The sequence below is a fragment of the Vanessa tameamea genome, chromosome Z, assembly GCF_037043105.1.
Source record: "Vanessa tameamea isolate UH-Manoa-2023 chromosome Z, ilVanTame1 primary haplotype, whole genome shotgun sequence".
Lineage (NCBI taxonomy): Eukaryota > Metazoa > Arthropoda > Insecta > Lepidoptera > Nymphalidae > Vanessa > Vanessa tameamea.
Genome location: NC_087341.1, coordinates 12,445,580 through 12,464,076, shown reverse-complemented (window position 1 = coordinate 12,464,076; position 18,497 = coordinate 12,445,580). Strand labels below are relative to the sequence as shown.

At 30.6% G+C, this 18,497-nt stretch overlaps 2 protein-coding genes across 2 annotated transcripts; both read left to right on the top strand.

Annotated features, from left to right (window-relative positions):
* The first annotated feature begins 1,905 nt into the window (after positions 1-1,905).
* LOC113401602 (large neutral amino acids transporter small subunit 1) lies at positions 1,906-9,249 on the top strand. Its single transcript, XM_026641580.2, has 10 exons — positions 1,906-2,447; positions 2,974-3,076; positions 3,279-3,394; positions 4,841-4,966; positions 5,170-5,269; positions 5,378-5,546; positions 6,114-6,314; positions 7,036-7,185; positions 7,309-7,480; positions 7,682-9,249. Exons 1-10 carry the CDS (start codon positions 2,243-2,245, stop codon positions 7,741-7,743), a joined length of 1,404 nt encoding a protein of 467 aa, XP_026497365.2. The 5' UTR covers positions 1,906-2,242; the 3' UTR covers positions 7,744-9,249.
* A 3,836-nt stretch (positions 9,250-13,085) lies between these two features.
* Positions 13,086-18,433, top strand: LOC113401634 (uncharacterized). Its single transcript, XM_064220486.1, has 10 exons — positions 13,086-13,155; positions 13,399-13,576; positions 13,732-13,964; positions 14,459-14,585; positions 15,112-15,301; positions 15,692-15,821; positions 16,269-16,350; positions 16,889-17,019; positions 18,021-18,111; positions 18,319-18,433. Exons 1-10 carry the CDS (start codon positions 13,114-13,116, stop codon positions 18,399-18,401), a joined length of 1,287 nt encoding a protein of 428 aa, XP_064076556.1. The 5' UTR covers positions 13,086-13,113; the 3' UTR covers positions 18,402-18,433.
* The last annotated feature ends 64 nt before the right edge of the window (positions 18,434-18,497 follow it).

Below are 18,497 nucleotides of genomic sequence, written 5' to 3'. Positions count from 1 at the left end.
GTTAGCGTATTTAATCGACAACGATTAAAAAAATCTTACGCAACTATTCAAACTTATTGCTGCATGACAATTACATTTATTAAGCGTATTGTTGATTGGAACATAGTCCATTTTCTAAACAAATTTATTGAAAAATTACATCGTCATATATCTACATAAACGCGTGGTTAAACATAATTAAATGGAAGCCAGTCAGTGGAAATTAGTTAATGTATATACAGATTTCATTTATATAGCAATAGCTGTTCCCAGCGTTTTTATTGCGTTAAATTAAGATTCATTATTTTTATTAATGTTGCATTCATATACATGATAAACTAACTTACATACCTATGTAAACAACAGTAAACTAATAATTAAAAAACCTTATAGAGCTAAGCATGGTCTATTACCCTTCCTAGGTAAATGGAATATTGAACGCAAAAATAATTTATCTAATAGGATTGGAAGCTCCTGAGACGAGCGTTCTAACCACTATTCAGCTTTTTATTATTATTAGTGTAGATTAATGGAATTAAATTAATAACTAATCTTACCTCAGAATTATATCAGTTTGAATGCCTAAGCGTGCAATCTGCTGTAGTTTAATGGACATAGGGTCACATCCTTGCAAAGTACATTCAGTACCCCTTGGTGAACGTAAAATATTTCTTACTAGTGGCCGCTGCTGTATTCTAGTGACCGAGTGTTTTTTATGGGTGTTGCAGCTTTTTCATCATCATAATAATCAGCCTGTATGAGTCCACTTTTGGACATAGGCCTCCCCCAAGGGGCACCACTGAGCCCGATATTCGGCCCTTCTTCACCTTCCGTACATCATCGCTCCACCGTGCCACAGGGCGTCCTACACGACGCTTGCCGATTCACGGTCTCCATTCTAGAACCTTATTACCCCTTCAGCTATCGGATCTTTGACAGGTGTCACACTGGCCCACTGCCACTTCAGCTAGCTAATCGTCTGAGCTATGTCGATCACCTTCGTTCTCTGTCGGATTACCTCGTTCCGGATTTGATCCTTCAGGGAAACGCCAAGCATAGTTCTTTCCATAGCCCGATGAGCGACTTTAAATTTGTGTAAGTGTCTCGGCTGCGTAGGTCATGACCGGTAGGACGCACTGTGGTTAAAGCCTTTCGTCTTCAGTCACTAGAGTATTGGCGACGTGAAGACTTTGACGACGACTTGCAGCTTTTTGTAGGATGCATTCTATTGTATGTCTTAACAACCAATATGCTGGTATTGATCTTCTTCTTGCGGTGCTTCTTTGTCCCGATGAAAGAAGTCAGCAAGGGGCACATTTCCTGAAGCCACATCGAACTACTCTGATGAGATGCAACTCAGGAAGGATGCCACTTTGCTTTTAAATTTTATTCAGTGTCGGTGCGGAGAAGGCAATACTACCCCCTCGTTTTTAACTTTTTGTTTGTACATCGGACACGCCATGTCGATGATCGTGTTCGAACCTCTGCAGTTGCTCTATTTGTTACTAGTGCTTGGCCTGCAATACACCTGCGTAATTTGATAAACGTGTTCATCGTCGATCGAGAGGTATCTGGTTATTTTTTTTACGTTGTAGCGTCCTCACCTTAAAATTTCGACTAGCTCGTCTTGATCAAGTTTTTACTCGTACTTGGCTGCTTGTTTTCAGGAACGACAGCAGTGAGTCTTCGTCGTTTCTATTAAAGGAAAACTTCTAAACCAAAAAAAAAAGTCGCTGCTTCGGATATCTGTTGGAATAACACCTCCCCAAGGCCAACATCTTGGATGTATTTATGGTTTAGAGCAAAATATATGCAATAAAAATATCGTAACGTGTTTTTAACTCTGATTCATTCTAAATACATTTTTACCGATGTCCGATTACTGAATACCGATTGATAGCGAGTGAAACTCGAAGTTCGAACATCTATATTCTATTTTAGTCTGTCAAAAATATCTGTGTCGGTCGGTACCGCATTAACAAAATATTCGTAGGTATTTTAAAAAATCCTGAAAATGTGATTAGCGTCTTAAAATATATAGTACCTTGAATGTGAATGAGTCCGTACTCGTATGCTTCAGTTTTCACATACCAATTAAAAAGAGTAATTAGTCATGTGAGAGGTCAATTACTTGTTTCTATTTTATATAGGTTAAGTTGGTCTAGTAACGAGAAATAGTGCGTTCTACTTCTTTAAAATAAAGCCTTAAGATCGTTTGCAACCAGTTTCTACTAAACAAGTTACGGAAAAGTGATCTTTAAAAATGAGCAACGAAAGGGTAAAAATGCGAAAACAGCTAGGGTTATTGGAAGGGGTTGCGATAATTCTTGGTATTATATTTGGCAGTGGTATTTTTATATCTCCTAAAGAAGTCTTAGAAAAAACTGGATCGGTATGGGGTGCGTTATCGGTGTGGGCTGCGTGCGGAGTATTAGCGACTCTCGGAGCTATGTCTTATGCGGAACTAGGTAAATAAAAACAAAGTTTGTTTATAAATTTTAATTGTATGTTAAATATAAGACCGAACTTTATTCATAAGAACGTTACTCAGTAATTAAATCATTAGTTATTTATTTCTTTAAGAAATTTTATTTCAACTTTTTTTTTCATAAATCTTTAAAGTAATTCTTGTGTGGTCCTATAGTTTTACTACCCATATTAATGTGTAACAATATCTGCATAATATGAGCAAATTATTTATGCTTCATATGTTCTTGAGAGTCAACTTAAGCTTAAAACTAATAACTAACAACTATTCCTACTATTTAAAAAAGTTAAAACTAATATTAATATTTATTCCAAATTGTGGCGTGAGATTCATATGTAGTATATTTTGCATCATTATCATCTAAGTATTCTAATAATTTTTTTTTTTTTTATATAAAATATAAATTAATTGTGTGCACTATTTCTCATATTTTGATTAATAGTATAATATATAATTCAAATATAAGCACATACAATAAATAGAACTAATATTCAACATTTGTATAGGTACAACTCTAGCACAGAGTGGGGGTGATTACCATTACATCAATGAAGCATTTGGACCTTTGCCAGCTTTTCTGTACCTATGGGATGCTAACTTAGTGTTTGTGTAAGTGCCCAGATTAATCTGAATATAGTCATATATAAGTAATTTGTTGAAACTTAATAGTCCATATATGATTACTGCATGAGTATATTCTTAATAGGTTTGTTGGACTATTATTTATAAAATATAATATTTTGTAATCTCTCTGATGATAAATTATATTTTACTCATCTGTTTGATTTAAAGCAAACATATATCTTTCCAGACCAAGTACCAATGCAATTATGTCCTTAACATTTGCAAACAATCTTTTGGAACCAATTTTTCCAAATTGTCCAATAGATCCACTAAGTCGAAAGCTAATTGCAGCAGTAACAATTTGTAAGTACCATACCTTATTATAATATTATTATAGAAACAAGTAGTTAACTAGAGTATGAAATCTAACATAACCTTATTTAAAACACACTGACTTTTTAAATTATACTTCACATTATGTACAAAAAATGCTGTTAATTAATATGTTATGTTTTGATTAAAAATCCTATGTGGCAATCAGATTGAACAAAAAGTCTTATATTATAAAGAAATTGTTGGCGTAGTTCCTACAAGAGATAGATATTTGGTGTACCTGCATAGTTGTGGAGATATGACCCACTTTGATAAAACTTGATATTTGTAAAATAAAATACATTACATTACATTTTTTTTTTACATTAACAGTCTGTAATTTTAAAATTTCCCAATGCTGAGCTAAGGCCTCCTCTCCCTATAAAGAGAAGGTATGGAGCATATTCCACCATGCTGCTCCAATGCGGGTTGGTGGAATACACATGTGGCAGAATATCGTTGCAATTAGCCACATGCAGGTTTCCTCATATATAATACCTTATATGTTATTGAAGAGTTAGACGTAGACTATAGGAGCATTTCTCAGTAAATGTTAATGCCTATATAGGCAATAACTACACCTGCATAACTATGCACTAGTGGATTGTAGATATGACTGGCTATGGTAAAACTTGATTTGTGTAAAACTGATCACTTTCTGAATTTGTAGGCATAGACTATGGGATAATTTCTCAGTAAATGTTAATGCCTATATGCTTTATACAGCACTAAACTTTTCAGTAACACTTGCAATCAAATACTTGTAAAAGTTTAGTTGAATAAAAAAATTTAGATTTGATTTGTAGTTAAGTTGAAGATCAACAATACAAATCTTTCATAAAGAGTTTTTGTGTCTCTGTTTTATACTTATTTATATTTTAGGCAGCATTTGCTCAGAAAATGAACTGTAATTATAAATTTATTGATTACAATAATATAATTAGCACTTTAAAAAAAAACATTATCTAAGTCTTGTCTATCTGAAGTATATGTTAGGCTGGAGTCTCTCTATCCAAGTCGTACAACCTAAATCATTAGTAAAAATTTTTTCTATGATATATATATATTCATGAATAATTTTCTAATATTATCATTTGCATCTAAAAGTTAGTATAGAATGTTGAGTAGGTAGAACCAGTTTTGTCCATTTTTGATATAAAGTTTCACCTATTTTGCATAATTATTATATTATAATATTTGGAAAGTAAAATAAACTAAATACTTAGGTGATATACTTTGTTTAATATGTATTTAAATTATTAGGAATTTTTTAGTTTGTATATTTAGTCAGCACTATTGTTGTGTTAATATTTTTATTATTGATATTTGATTTTGATTCTTTCCTGTCTGATTTTCCACACATATCTCACTGACGAATTAAATTAAACAAAATATAATTTAGTCAACATATATTACTAAGATATTTACTTGTTGCAGGTTTCCTAACATTCATAAACGCCTATGACGTGAGGTTTACAACTCGCATACAAAATGTATTTATGTTCACCAAGATCTCAGCACTAGTCATTATTATAGTCGGTGGTATTGTTTGGATGGCAGGAGGTAATACAATGTTTTATATTTGCAATTACAATTGTGTTTATTACAATATTATTACAAAGTGTTTATTACGATTTCATTTATTTTGTTTTATGCAAAATCATACTTGTAGATCTCTCATGTATCACTTATTCAATTAATAAAAATTACTAAATTCTTTCTTATTCTAATAATAAGTGAAGATTTCTAAGTAAATTATTTTTCAGGAGGAGTAGAACATTTTGACAATGGATGGGTTGGAACAAAAACATCAGTGAGTGACTGGTCCGTTGCATTCTATTCAGGAATCTTTTCTTATTCTGGATGGTACGTTTTAAATTCAATTTTCCTCTTTATTATTGAAATAAAAGATTTATGAAAGCAAAATATCCATGAAATTTTATTTGATTTATTATTATGTAATATTTTTTTTAGGAATTATCTGAACTTTATGACTGAAGAGCTCCGAGATCCATTTGTAAATTTACCTCGAGCTATTTATTTGTCACTACCCCTGGTCACAGCTATATATATCTTGGCTAATGTATCATATCTTGCTGTACTGGGTCCCACAGGAGTAAGAGCCACTGAAGCTATTGCAGTTGTGAGTACTTTTTAATGAGTGAATTATTTGTGTGTTGTTAAGTTTTAAAAAATACTTTGCATTAAATTTATATCTTCAGAGAATATTCTATTTACCACATTGACAATTAATTTATTGCCTATTAAATGATATGCCCGCAAAATATAAACCAACAAAATTTTCACATTAAAATTTGATAGAGATTTGGCAATAAAATAATCGAAAGATAATTGAAATAGTTTTTAAAAGTACACTATAATTACAATAGTTATTGAAATAAAAATGTGTTTTCGTTAAATACATACGATGTTAAGATAATAAGAATGTTTAATATTTCTTAAGGCGCCTATGGGTGGTGATGAGCCTAGCGACTAACCATCAGGTGGCTCATTTACTCATCCGACTAACACTTTATAAAAAAAATAGCACAATCACAGTTTTTGCAGCTTGATTTGGATTACGTAATAATTGTGAGTTACATTTGTGGATTTGAGTTTTACATTTATTCCATATTTATGTTATATAAATTATTGAAAAGTTGGGTCTATTACAGGCGTCATTCATATTTGCTGAACTATTTTGTTACAGGATTTTGCCGTGACTGCTTTAGGCTGGTTAAAATGGGCAATGCCGACCTTAGTGGCTATCGCTATACTCGGGGGTCTGTCTGTACACATTATGACATCATCGCGTATGTGCTTCGCAGGTGCCCGAAATGGTCACATGCCAGAATTGTTGGCACATATAAACGTTAAATGCATGTCGCCGCTACCATCACTTGTGTTCCTAGTAAGTATTTTTGAATATTGATTCTTGGTGTTTTTTTTTTCTTGGTAATGGCTTATGCAGCTTCTTCAGCAGCTCTTGGAGATTCTTCGAGCACGGACTTTATTGTCCATAAAAATGTTAATTCGATTATTCTGGTTTCGTCACAGGGTCTAATAAAATGTGCATAATACCTACTTGCCAGATCGTATTAAACAGATCTAATCTTTGATGTCTGTTTGCTTGACGAACTCTGCTCGTTCACAATTTTCAACAAACTATGAGCAAATGTAGTATGAACTTATTGATCCCTTCCCTATCAGTCACTTTTATAATCTTCAGACGCTTTAATGCAGATACTCTTTGTGTTCAACAAATAGTGACTGACAATATCTTTGTCATCGTTCACTAGCTTATGTTTTGGACGAAACAGATGAAGGGAATCTCTGAATTACTGATTATTCCTATGAGTGAAGTCTATGGGTATTTAGGTAGGTAACTTTACAAGAAAATATAAAAATTAAATATTATATATTCGTAATAAACAAAGTTCCAGTCTTCGCTATAGTTAAAGTGTATGGATACAACTTTTTTGAAGGTGTTATATGAATCGAATAAACATGTGTAAAAAAAAATTGCAGGCAAAAGTTAGAACAAAAATAATGATTAAAACATATTTATGAACATTGTTTTTCCAAGTCTGTTTATCAATAATAACAATATTAATTCTATGTGTAACCTTCAGATGCTGATCTCCCTTTTAATGCTGATCCCAAACAACTTGACTTCGCTAATCACATATTGCACGGTGGTCGAATCATTTTTCACAACTCTCAGCTGCAGTGCAGTGCTGTGGCTACGGTATAAGCAGCCACACTTAGTTAGGCCTATTAAGGTAAGTTTAACTTATAGATTATTTAAACATTCAACCTTATCATTGCATATGAAATTAACTAATGTCTAAAATGAATATTTGGAATAAGCTTGTGATATTGAAATATTTTTTTTATATTTGTAGGTGTCTCTATGGATGCCTATAGTGTTCGTGACGGTCTGTGTGGTGCTGTTAGTGGTACCGATAGTGAGCGAACCCGTCGCCGTCGTGGCTGGTGCCCTAATGACCCTCGCTGGAGTCCCCGTATACGTCCTATTTGTGCGGTCCGAGCCCAAAATTGTTAGAGAAGTTTCGAGTATGTAAACTTTATTGTTTATTAACTTACACTTTATTATAGAACCAGTATATGGTTTCATATAATTTCATAAATTTATATTATTTTATCATTTAAAATTGCTTGTTAATAATTGATAATGCTTTATCTTAAGTATCTTAAAACAGTACATAAGTTGCACTTAAATGCAGTAAATTACATATTGTTTTGTATTTGTTACAGCTAAGTTCACGCATTTGTGCCAGAAACTATTCCTATCTGCTGTCGAAGACAAAGAAGAATGATAATCTGGTTTGAGTGAGTAGAATAAATTAATCCAAACGTCTTATTAATAAACCGTTAATACTCATCAACATAATAACAAATTATTATATTAGAATATAATATACATATATTACAAATTTCTAACAGCTGAAGCATTTTTGACGTCTGTCAGTTGATCATGACTGATGATACACTACTAAAATAAACAGTTGAAATAGCCTGGTAACAGCACAGTAAATATTAAAAATAAATATTCTTTTTCATTTAAAAAACATGTTAACCAAAATTTATTGAAGGTTGACATAATTATGTCGTTTTTAATGATATCGGTAATAATCAATAGTATTACTCTTTTCGTCAATTCACCGCCATATGTTGTCCAACATTTAAATGACCGGAGGATATTTTAGGCGCGATATTACGTAAAAACCGTTAATTTTAAAATATATTATGTGCTGACACATAACATCAGGTTCAGATTTCAATACAATTATAATGTATGATACACACTCATCAACAGATATCAAAATAAAAATTAAAAACGTTTATTAATAAGACGGTAAGTAAAAGTAAAATTTTTGTACTTTTATATGCAAAACGTAATTATAAGAGATTGTCTCGAATCCATACGCTTTATATTATTGTTGTCGTAATTATAGCATGCATAAAGAATATAAGAAAAAAATATTTGAAAGGATAAGGAAATATTTAACAATTATTTATTTATGTTAGTGAAACGGGTTGACTTTTGTAATACAAATTGTGCATGAAGGTAAAAAAAGATAGATCCGTAAAAGGAATGCTTTAAAAAAGCTGATGAGTCTATATAAATGTAATTTTAAGTGGAAAATTAATTATAAGATCATGTTTAATATATATACTTATAATATAATATACTTTATTATGTATAATTATTAAATTACACAGACAACATTGTATTTCTAGATAAGTTTTGTCTTTACGAAAAATCGAATCTGGCAATTATTTTAGCATATGTTTTTATAATCTGTTTTACATTGAGTTTATTTTTAAATATACTGTAATTTATGAAAGGATAGTTAGAAATTAAATATATTCAGGCAACGAAGTGGACATAAAAGTCTTACTTTGAATAGTAATAGTATTAATCTACGGCGTTCATATAGACGGAAAAATATGATCTAATTTACTACAACATGTCTAGAAATTAATTGTTAATATTAAATACGTTTTAAGATTGATCAACATGTTGATTTGTTTCATAGATTGTTTAAAGAGTTATAAATAAAAAAAAAAGTGGTAAATTGTGCCCTCAAACTAAAGTAACTTAGTACTACTCTTGTCTAAAAAAAACTTTTAAATATTTTGTTTAAAACAATTTACTGTGTATAAATATTTCTAAATGTTCATTAATTGCCTACCTTAGAACATTAGTCTCTTTATCGTTGTGGTTTTCGCTTCAATTTGTGTATACTTAATAACATAACGTTATTTATAAATATTAATAATGTATTTAATCATTTTAGAATCGATGTTGTACGTATTTCAGGTGACCCATTTTATTATCGGATTTTGTATAGGTTGGATTATATTTTAATAAATAAGAACATAGAGATTAGACGTTAACGAAATTAGCTTCTAAAAAAGGTTGCCATTGTGCACTCATTGGTTAATAGGCCTTCATTGGCTAAACAATTTCTTAGGATTGTCTGACATGGCGAATTTGTCTCGTCTCGTGTATCGAGGTGCTTGTATTTTGTACCCTGGGTTCGACTCGTGGAATGGATTTTAGTTGATACTATAAACTATTAACGCAATATAATTTTTAATCCATAAGGGTAAAAATAGAGTAACCAAAATAAGTCATAATTCTAAGTTCAATAAGAAACAAGGATCGCACTAATATAGATCCACAAGCTTTATAACATTGTAAATGTTACAACATTACAACAACATTAACAGCCTGTAAATTTTCCACTGCTGGGCTAAGGCCTGCTCTCCCTTTGAGGAGAAGGTTTGGAGCATATTCCACCACGCTGCTACATTGCGGTTTTGGTGGAACACACACGTGGCAGAATTTCGTTGAAATTAGACACATGTTGGTTTTCTCACCATGTTTTCCTTCACCGCCGAGCACGAGATGAATTATAAACATAAATTAAGCACATGAAAATGAAGTGGTGCTTGCCTGGGTTTGAACCCGAAATCATCGGTTAAGATGCACGGGTTTTAACCACGGCCATCTCGAAATGTTAGGTATGACTTATATCTTGCCTGTGAAAAGTACTTGATACTTGAAAAGGAAGAAGTCAACGCCTACATGTAAACATGCACTTCCTGTACCCTTACAAAACTAATTCTTTCGGTTGGGACGACGATATGACGCAAATCAGTGAAAGAGAGGTATTCGTATAATCCATATGGGTTGTATAAGAATATATAGACCACATCTAGGAAAATATAAATAATATATTCCTGTGAAATGAAAAGGCTGATATTTCTTAGCTAAATATATTATAATGGTCGATATGAATATTCCCAAAATACTTCGATTACAATTTTTTTATATATTATATTTTAGTTACCTTCATAACAATTACTCTTACACAAAATATCTTATAATGATTTGAAAATATTTGTTTTTTATTAGTGATTTATTACATGTGTATAATCATTTCGATAATATTAGTGTACAAGTGCCATATAAACTGTAATTCTAAAAAAGTAACCTCGTCAATATAATAAACAATTCCTATATACATTAAATATATACATAGTTATATAACTATTATTAAAAATAAAGATCTGAATATTACAATCTGTACTTAATTTATTACTAAAGTACATATGTTGGTGTAATTGTACTCTTGTAAAGTATTACCTTCACGACGATCCAAATAATGTTTGGAATGTTTAATTATAACTTAAATTTATCAAAATATAATTGAGGAATAGTTATAGTTATCAAAATCGCCTATAAGATATTTTCATAAACAAAATAAAGATTTAGACAATAAAATCTTAAATTAAGTAAACTATATTACAAAGTAGAGTTTTATATTTACCTGTAGTGGCGATATAAAATAATATCTTCATTAATGGAAAATTTATATGACCGATGAGTGGCACTAATCCATTATAAAATTATTAATAAAATTTAAATGATTTATCCATAACAGAAGCCATAATTAAATGTTAGTAAATTATATATTCTAGACTATTCTATATAAGGTCTAGATTAGAAAAATATGGAAACTTGGCATAATGCCGTGCCAATTGTACTCAGAGTTTAAGACGAGAAAAGGACTTATTCGATTAGATAAGATAGATTTATAGTATAATCTTCACTATTAATGGACTCATTTTAAATTACTTTTCAAAAGATATATGTATGTCTCGTTTTCATAATCGCAAACACATTATGATAAGTCAATGTCAACGCGAATTAGACGCTGAAAACAGTCTTATTTTCTTGTCAGACTCTATCTATCTAAATATCCACGATGTCTATATATTGGCACACCTCGGCTTTGATGTAGGTATAAGTGAATAGCATTTCATAAAGTAAAATTCGTTGAAACATTAAGTTTACGGGTTTGAAATTTTACTCTTTTTTAACGTGTGAAATTATTTTCAATATTATTTTGTAATTGACTCAATAAAAAGATCTAATTTACGATAAATATCTTTTATAATATGAATGATGTTATGTAAACTATGTACTTATATGTTATTTACTTTGTTTTTGTTAAAAGGTTTTTGGATTATTATTATATTATTTGTAGGTGGTTTTTTACATTCTTTTTGTATGACAAAGTTATTTTAAAATGTCCGTCTGTGATTTCTAATTTTTTTATTAAATCAGTGATAAAACGTTTGTTCATCAGTGATAAAAATTTACTTTTTATTTCCCTTTGATAGTATTCATATCTATTACTTTGATAATATCTATTTCTAGTTTGTTCTTATCGAAATAGATTAACAATTCGTATTGTAGAGGCGCCTGGACTAAAGTGCCTGTTGCTTTTTCCTAAATTCAGCCTGGTTTTATTGGCTTTTTTCTCTATTCGACCCACACTGCTGTGTGTATGTAAGTGTTATGTGTTGTGTGTGCAATACGAAAAAAAACTTATCGTTGGAATAAAAAACGAAATCACAGAAAAGAGTTTCTGTTTACAAATATACATATATAATATATTCTTGATATTGTTTAGTTTTTGGTGCTTATATATAAATAATTTAGTTGTTGAGGAATATTGTTATTGTTTTATAGATGCTTTAAAAATGTAATAATATTTGAATTTTATAAAATGGTAACATCAAAACTGTAGTTAAAATATTATATTTTAATAAAGTGTTATGTATATAGTAAAAAAATCACATCAACATTAAATTAATTTTAAGAAATTGTATACCAGTGGTGCATTTTATGCATAAATGTGTTTATTAGGACCTTAAAATAACATACTTTACTTTATTAAGTGTATAATGTTTTAATTCGTTAAAGCTTATCGCTATATATCATCACATTTCAAATATCATGTACTATTATTTTATGCATATCATAGGATGTTTTTTTGCAATAGAAGAACAACTACTAACAAGACTTGTAATTGATTTAATATGTTAACGTTTGTAAATCGATGCTGATATTATCCCTATGCCAAATAGATCTGGAATCTGTAGCTGTTTTATAAAATAAACTTTTTGCTATGTATTTAAATCAAGTTTCATTTATAATAATAATAATGGTCCCAAAATTAGTTTTATGACTATTGAATATGAATTTTAAATTGGACCGAAAGACATTCACTTCCAAAATATGTCAGAAAATTTAAAATTAATTTCGATTACTCGAATAGAGTATTTTACTAAAAAAATAACAATCTTGGACTGGGTTTAAGTTTTAATTACCAAAACAATAATATTAAAGTTATGCTACAAAAATAAAATTTAAATTCATTATTACTTTTCGAAAAGCTCGGAAATTATTTAACCGATCTCGAAAAATTACGCCATAATAGTAAATCACAAAAATACAAACAATACAAAACATATGCTCTATATTATGACGTTTTAGTGTAGTAACTTTGTGGATCCTTACTACCTGTTAACTTTTGCTAGTGGCCTAAGGTTTTTAGTTGCTGCAATTCGCGCCGGCAAATCTTCATTTAGGCTCTCGCATATAATATCAGGTTTCATGTTTATATAATAGTTCTGGCAAAATTTTTATTTATATAATGGGCCAAACAAACAAAGTCGCGTACTCAAATATAACATTTTATGTAGTTATGGTCGTTTCCAATTAGTTGATTCAATTAAAAACATTTCCCTAACAAGTTACTTCTATTACTCAATTATTTTAATTAAATTATCCAAAGCATTTTGTTTCTAACGCGCCTTTCTACGAAATGTGGTTTGCGGCTTATTTACTAACAACATGGCTTTCTACGGTAAGAGAAAAGTAAATTGAATCAGAATAATGATATTCTTTATAATAATTTTCCGTAGTTGTAATTTTGAAATTTATGTTGCGACATATTTTATGCAATTTACAAATCAACGAACTTTTATTAAGATGATTTACCGCAATTCTTAAAAGTTACTACGAAGTTTGCCTTTTTCAAAATTATAACTTTCTCACTAATCTCACTTCGAAGATTTAACTTTGTTTATGTTATTCCGCGTTTAATAAGATCGAAGCGTCGCGCGCTCACTACAGCAACATTTCCCACGAGTTCACGACTCCACTGGATGAAATTGGTCCTATGCTACATGACGAGGGCATACAAACGTCTACCGTTATAGCCGGTCTCATGCCGGATTCATTTGGTGAAATGTTCAACTTCCTAGACGGAGACAGTTTCGGAATTGGTTTGTATTTCTTCTATTGCGATTGCTATTTACGTAATATACTTTTTTATGCCTGTCACTTTAAAGTTTTAAAGCATATCTTGGTGTTGCCCATTTTTCGTATCTTTTGAAACGGTACCATCGTCACCATCATCATCTATACATATGTTATTTAGGTCCAATGCACGAGTTTGTATACGGATGGCAGGCAATTGTAAACACAATGAGTATGAAGAATAACGTCGAAGTACGTAAACGCGCTGGTTTACAACGTTTTGCTTTAGCGGGGATAAACGGCATAACTCTGATATCACATATTGGTGTAACGGAAATCATGATCAATGGAACCCGGACTTATTGTTTTGGAGGCGTCTCTCGACCGCCTGGAAGAAGAAGTGTTATTTGCAAGGTATTTTTTTTTTATTTCATACTCATGGGACGGTATAATTATCCATTCATATATTTCTATGAATTATTATCACACTAACACAGACACGCCTTTAATCTATACTAATATATAAGTCTATATTAATCTACATAGATCCTACCCACATTTTCATCTGGCGCGTGGTGTAGTTGAATAAATTAAGACCGTGAATAAGGAACTCTTGAAATATTCCTGAGATTCTAATTTTTTCACACAAGTATTATATATTTTATTTCCCGAGGTCAGATACTTATTATAAGGAATGATTTTATTATAACCATCGTTGATTTACATACAGGTGAATAAATTTACTTTTATATGATTTAATAAAAAGAGTAATTAGTAAATTTCTATGAATATAATCTTGGTAAAATCTAAGGGCGACAGCTTTAAATTTAATTTATTTCGAAAAATGATTCAAAAGTGTCTTTCAGACCTTCTTTCAATAAAATATATTCATGATTTTTTAATTATAGGGAGCTATGTATCAGGAGGGACGGTTCACATGTAAAGTACCCTATCTACGGTACCCAACTGTTTTGGGATACAAATACTGCATTGACTGGTACGCCGCTGTTGTTTCCACTAACGACACCTACAAAAGTAAGTTAGACGATTCTAGAAACATATATATGAATCCTGCCATTTTATTAGAAAATATTTTCGGTGGAATTATTCCTAAGGTACCAAACGTTAGATAGAGATAGGCAAATGGTTCGAACATTGTAATTGTTACGATCTTTCCGTGCCATTTCTCTATACATTTTATATTTTTTATAATTCACTGCTATTGGCTCACACTTCAATCAAAATGAAACACAGCAATACTAAGCATGATAACCATGAAGTTCACCGATATAAATGAGTTATTGGTACTTATCAAAACCTTGCAGGAAATTCTACCACCAGTATTCGTTGAATCATATAGTTATTAATTTAACAAGTAATCCTTTTCTTCTGCTATATTTTAAACTTTGCCAATAGGTATAAAACGCACCTTAAAGTCTATCTTTTGTTTCTATTGTAAATATTTTTTTTAAATGATAGAAATAGATAATTTTAAGCAATTGAGTCAATGAATAATTAATCTTAATCCCAATTATACTAAATTATTTTCTATACGTTACAGCTACATATTGCGCTCGTGGAGAATCGGTTCCTAAATTTCATTACGACTATATCTGCGAAAGAAGAGACGTTAAAATAAAACGAGTCAATTTAACTGATCCTAATGAGAGATTCAATATACGTAACCCCGTAGTGCGACGGGCTGAGTATTATCGCGCTCCGTATGACATATTGAAGGCATGTCCGGATTGGTAAGATAGGCCTAATAATATATACTTTACTCCTCCTGTGGTTGAAATATCTATATATTCAAAACTGTAGTTAAAAATCCATCATTAATTTTATAATTTGCAACAAACTACTTAATTGGTCTTTCGAATAGGTTATTATTTATATTACTATATTAGATCCTCAGAATATGCTACAATTATATATACAAATATATTATATATAATAAAATATATTGAAAACCGTATCGGGTCGTACTTCCAGGTTCGAAATTTTTCTCTGAAACCGATGTTACATTTAAAAGTGCAATGATCGATTTTTCAGTAATATTGTTTTTAGTTGTAAGAGTTTCATGTAGCATGTTTGGCGTGAAAATAAGCAATAACATTTATTTTCATTAAAAAAACGTATAGGTATGGTTGTAATCTTCGTATAGCCCCGGAAACATTACATCAGCCCTTGCCGACTGGCCTATTGGACGCTAACGAAACAGCTTTCGTTGGACATGGAGGGAAATACTGGCTCGCTCTTTATTATACACAGGTGAACATATTTAATGAGTATAACTTCTATACGTTTACAGCGACCGGACCTAGGGTTCAGTGTTTGTGCATTGGCAAACTTTCAAGGTTGCCTCATCTATTTTATGCGTTCTCTAAATATTTTTAGGAATAACACTATAAAATATATCTCTAGCAGACAGTTTTATAAATTTGTACACACAATATATAATTTTAAAAGGCAACTTTCGTTCGTACTAAATGCGAGATCGTGATCAAGCCTTATTTGTATCGTTAGACGATTGCCAGAATCACGAATATGACCTTTGCCTTTATGGGTAGTTATAATAGATAATAATTATATTTTTTTTAGATTTTCGAATAGATTTTGTTGCCTCTTTTCACAGCTGACTTAATTCATTGTGAAACTAGCGAGTGCTTTGTTAGCCTACAAAACGCAAAAATAATTAATGTAAAAAAAAAACTTCAGCTCTCGACGTACGCGGTTTATTTCCAAGCTCATGGTGAATATCCTTGGCAGTCCAGCAGACCGGTTGTGTCTATTGATAAGGGTAAGGCATAATTTCATACCATCATAATTAAATACCATCAGAGATATTGTTAAACTTCATATCAATTGGTGCAAAGATTAAACAAATTAATACTAATGCCGTATATATAATAGGAATCAATATAATATATAAAATAACGATGATGTCAGCCGAATCTACAGGAGATTTTAAAGTGTTCGAGTGTGCTTGCAACAATAGGTGTACTGTTTATTCTGTTTCATGACACTCTGATAGCACGGCAATCCGAAACGACCGAAGAGAATTCACGCTTTACGTAATTACCGAGATTCGCGATTGTTAAAACTGTCAAACTACGGCCCGCCCGCCACTGAGAATTTCTTGACAAACCAATGACTTCGGGATCTGCACACCTATATAATGGAGTAGATAGATAGTGGCTAACTCATGCGTGCAATATATTTTACTGCTTTTATATATATATACAAATACAATAACGGTGCAAAATACATTGAGTACCTACATTTGCTTAATTACGTCCCTTTGTTGAAATATTTAAATTGAATTTTGTTCCATTTAGGAGGTATTTGGGAACAGCTACTCAAAGCGAACATAGGTCCCGATATGAACCTGCATTATAATTTGAATGGTATCTACAACAGGTATCCTGGAGGTGTCGTTATGCCTGATCTTATGAGGAACGATGGTCAGGTAAATATGTTTTGTTGTAAAGATTTAAAAAAAGTAAGTTAATATTAGGTATTTTCTATCGGTTCTTTGTTATAAAGTACACTTCCACAAACTATGTATAATAAATTAGTGTTGCCGATTACTTAAAAAAAACTGGAATTACAAGAAGGTAGATATTATCTATTTTTTACTTTTATTTCTATCTCAAAATCTGTAGTTATTTTACAATAATATCTACCTAAAACATATTTAGAGGTATTTCTGAACCAATTTTGTATGGAAGTTTATTTGTTTTCTTTAAGCGGCTCTGCGAGTAAAATAAATTGAAATTTCCTTATGTAGTCTATAATAATTTGAATAGTTACTGAATTTTTGTTTAATATTTTGAAAATTATTTTTGTTTATATATTTCAAATATTAGATATATAAAAAACGTTCATTCAATCATTTTAGATCTGCTAATCTGTGATAGATAAGATCATAAAAATCCAAATATAAACGAGAAATAGCTGGTATTTTTAAATAAAGCCTAATGGCATCACAATTAGCTTTCAAGGAAAGTAAGAATCTATTTGCAAACACAGCCCCTTAATGTGTGCCTCTATACCTATTGTTAACTAATAATTCCAAAGCATAGTTCGGAAATATCAGCCGTAGTTTAGATATAATAAGTATATTAATGAAAGTGTTATTTCCGTCATTAAACTTTATACAACGTTTAAATAAATAAACTTACCAAAAAATTTACCTATAAAAGATTTCAGTATCGGGGCAAGTTGCATATGTAGTAAGCAAACACATCTTAAAGTACAATTGACTTTTACTGGAATCAGATATAGTCGAATTTTAAAATTATCAACATAAATCCTACAAAGTTTCATCGAACGCCAATATAATATTGTTTTTAACGATTTATTCGTCATTATACAAAAACATGCAATAATAATACTCTTCTATTTAGATAGGAATAGAAATAAAAGGAACATAATAACAATTTTAATGAATAAACATTGATACTTTAGGTTCAACCAGCTAACTTTAGAACGGAAACTCGAGATACTGCTCCAGAAGATGTTATTGTGGGTAACGCTCACCTCTCAGCCGAAGGTCCAGGTAGAAATTAAGACATAAAAATTTATAATTTTATAAATTAAATCATATTCTTACTCAACATATTATCTCATATTATATTTTATATGTATTATGTAATATTCTAACTGCTATCGCATTATTTTAACATAAAATGGATTACGGTTATGATGCTCAATTATTATATAAATTATTGGTAATTTTTCTTAATGTAATATTTCTATTTCAAAGGTGCTGAGCCAAATGCTGGAGAGTATAAGTTTATTCATGACTCGCAAATTCAGCCAAGGTTCGAACATGGAAAGAATTTATAACATAATTGGTAATACATATAATAATTTATTAGATAAACAAATAAAAATGTTTAATACAAGTAAAATAATTAAATGAGTTCAATATAATTATTTATG

Coding starts and splice junctions, on each gene's coding strand:
- LOC113401602 (XM_026641580.2), top strand. CDS start 2,243: ATGAGCAACGAAAGGGTAAAAATGCGAAAACAGCTAGGGTTATTGGAA. Junction 5,270..5,377: donor ATCTTTTCTTATTCTGGATG/GTACGTTTTAAA, acceptor TATTTTTTTTAG/GAATTATCTGAACTTTATGA. Junction 6,315..7,035: donor TACCATCACTTGTGTTCCTA/GTAAGTATTTTT, acceptor TGTAACCTTCAG/ATGCTGATCTCCCTTTTAAT.
- LOC113401634 (XM_064220486.1), top strand. CDS start 13,114: ATGTGGTTTGCGGCTTATTTACTAACAACATGGCTTTCTACG. Junction 13,156..13,398: donor TAACAACATGGCTTTCTACG/GTAAGAGAAAAG, acceptor GCGTTTAATAAG/ATCGAAGCGTCGCGCGCTCA. Junction 13,965..14,458: donor GAAGAAGTGTTATTTGCAAG/GTATTTTTTTTT, acceptor TTTTAATTATAG/GGAGCTATGTATCAGGAGGG.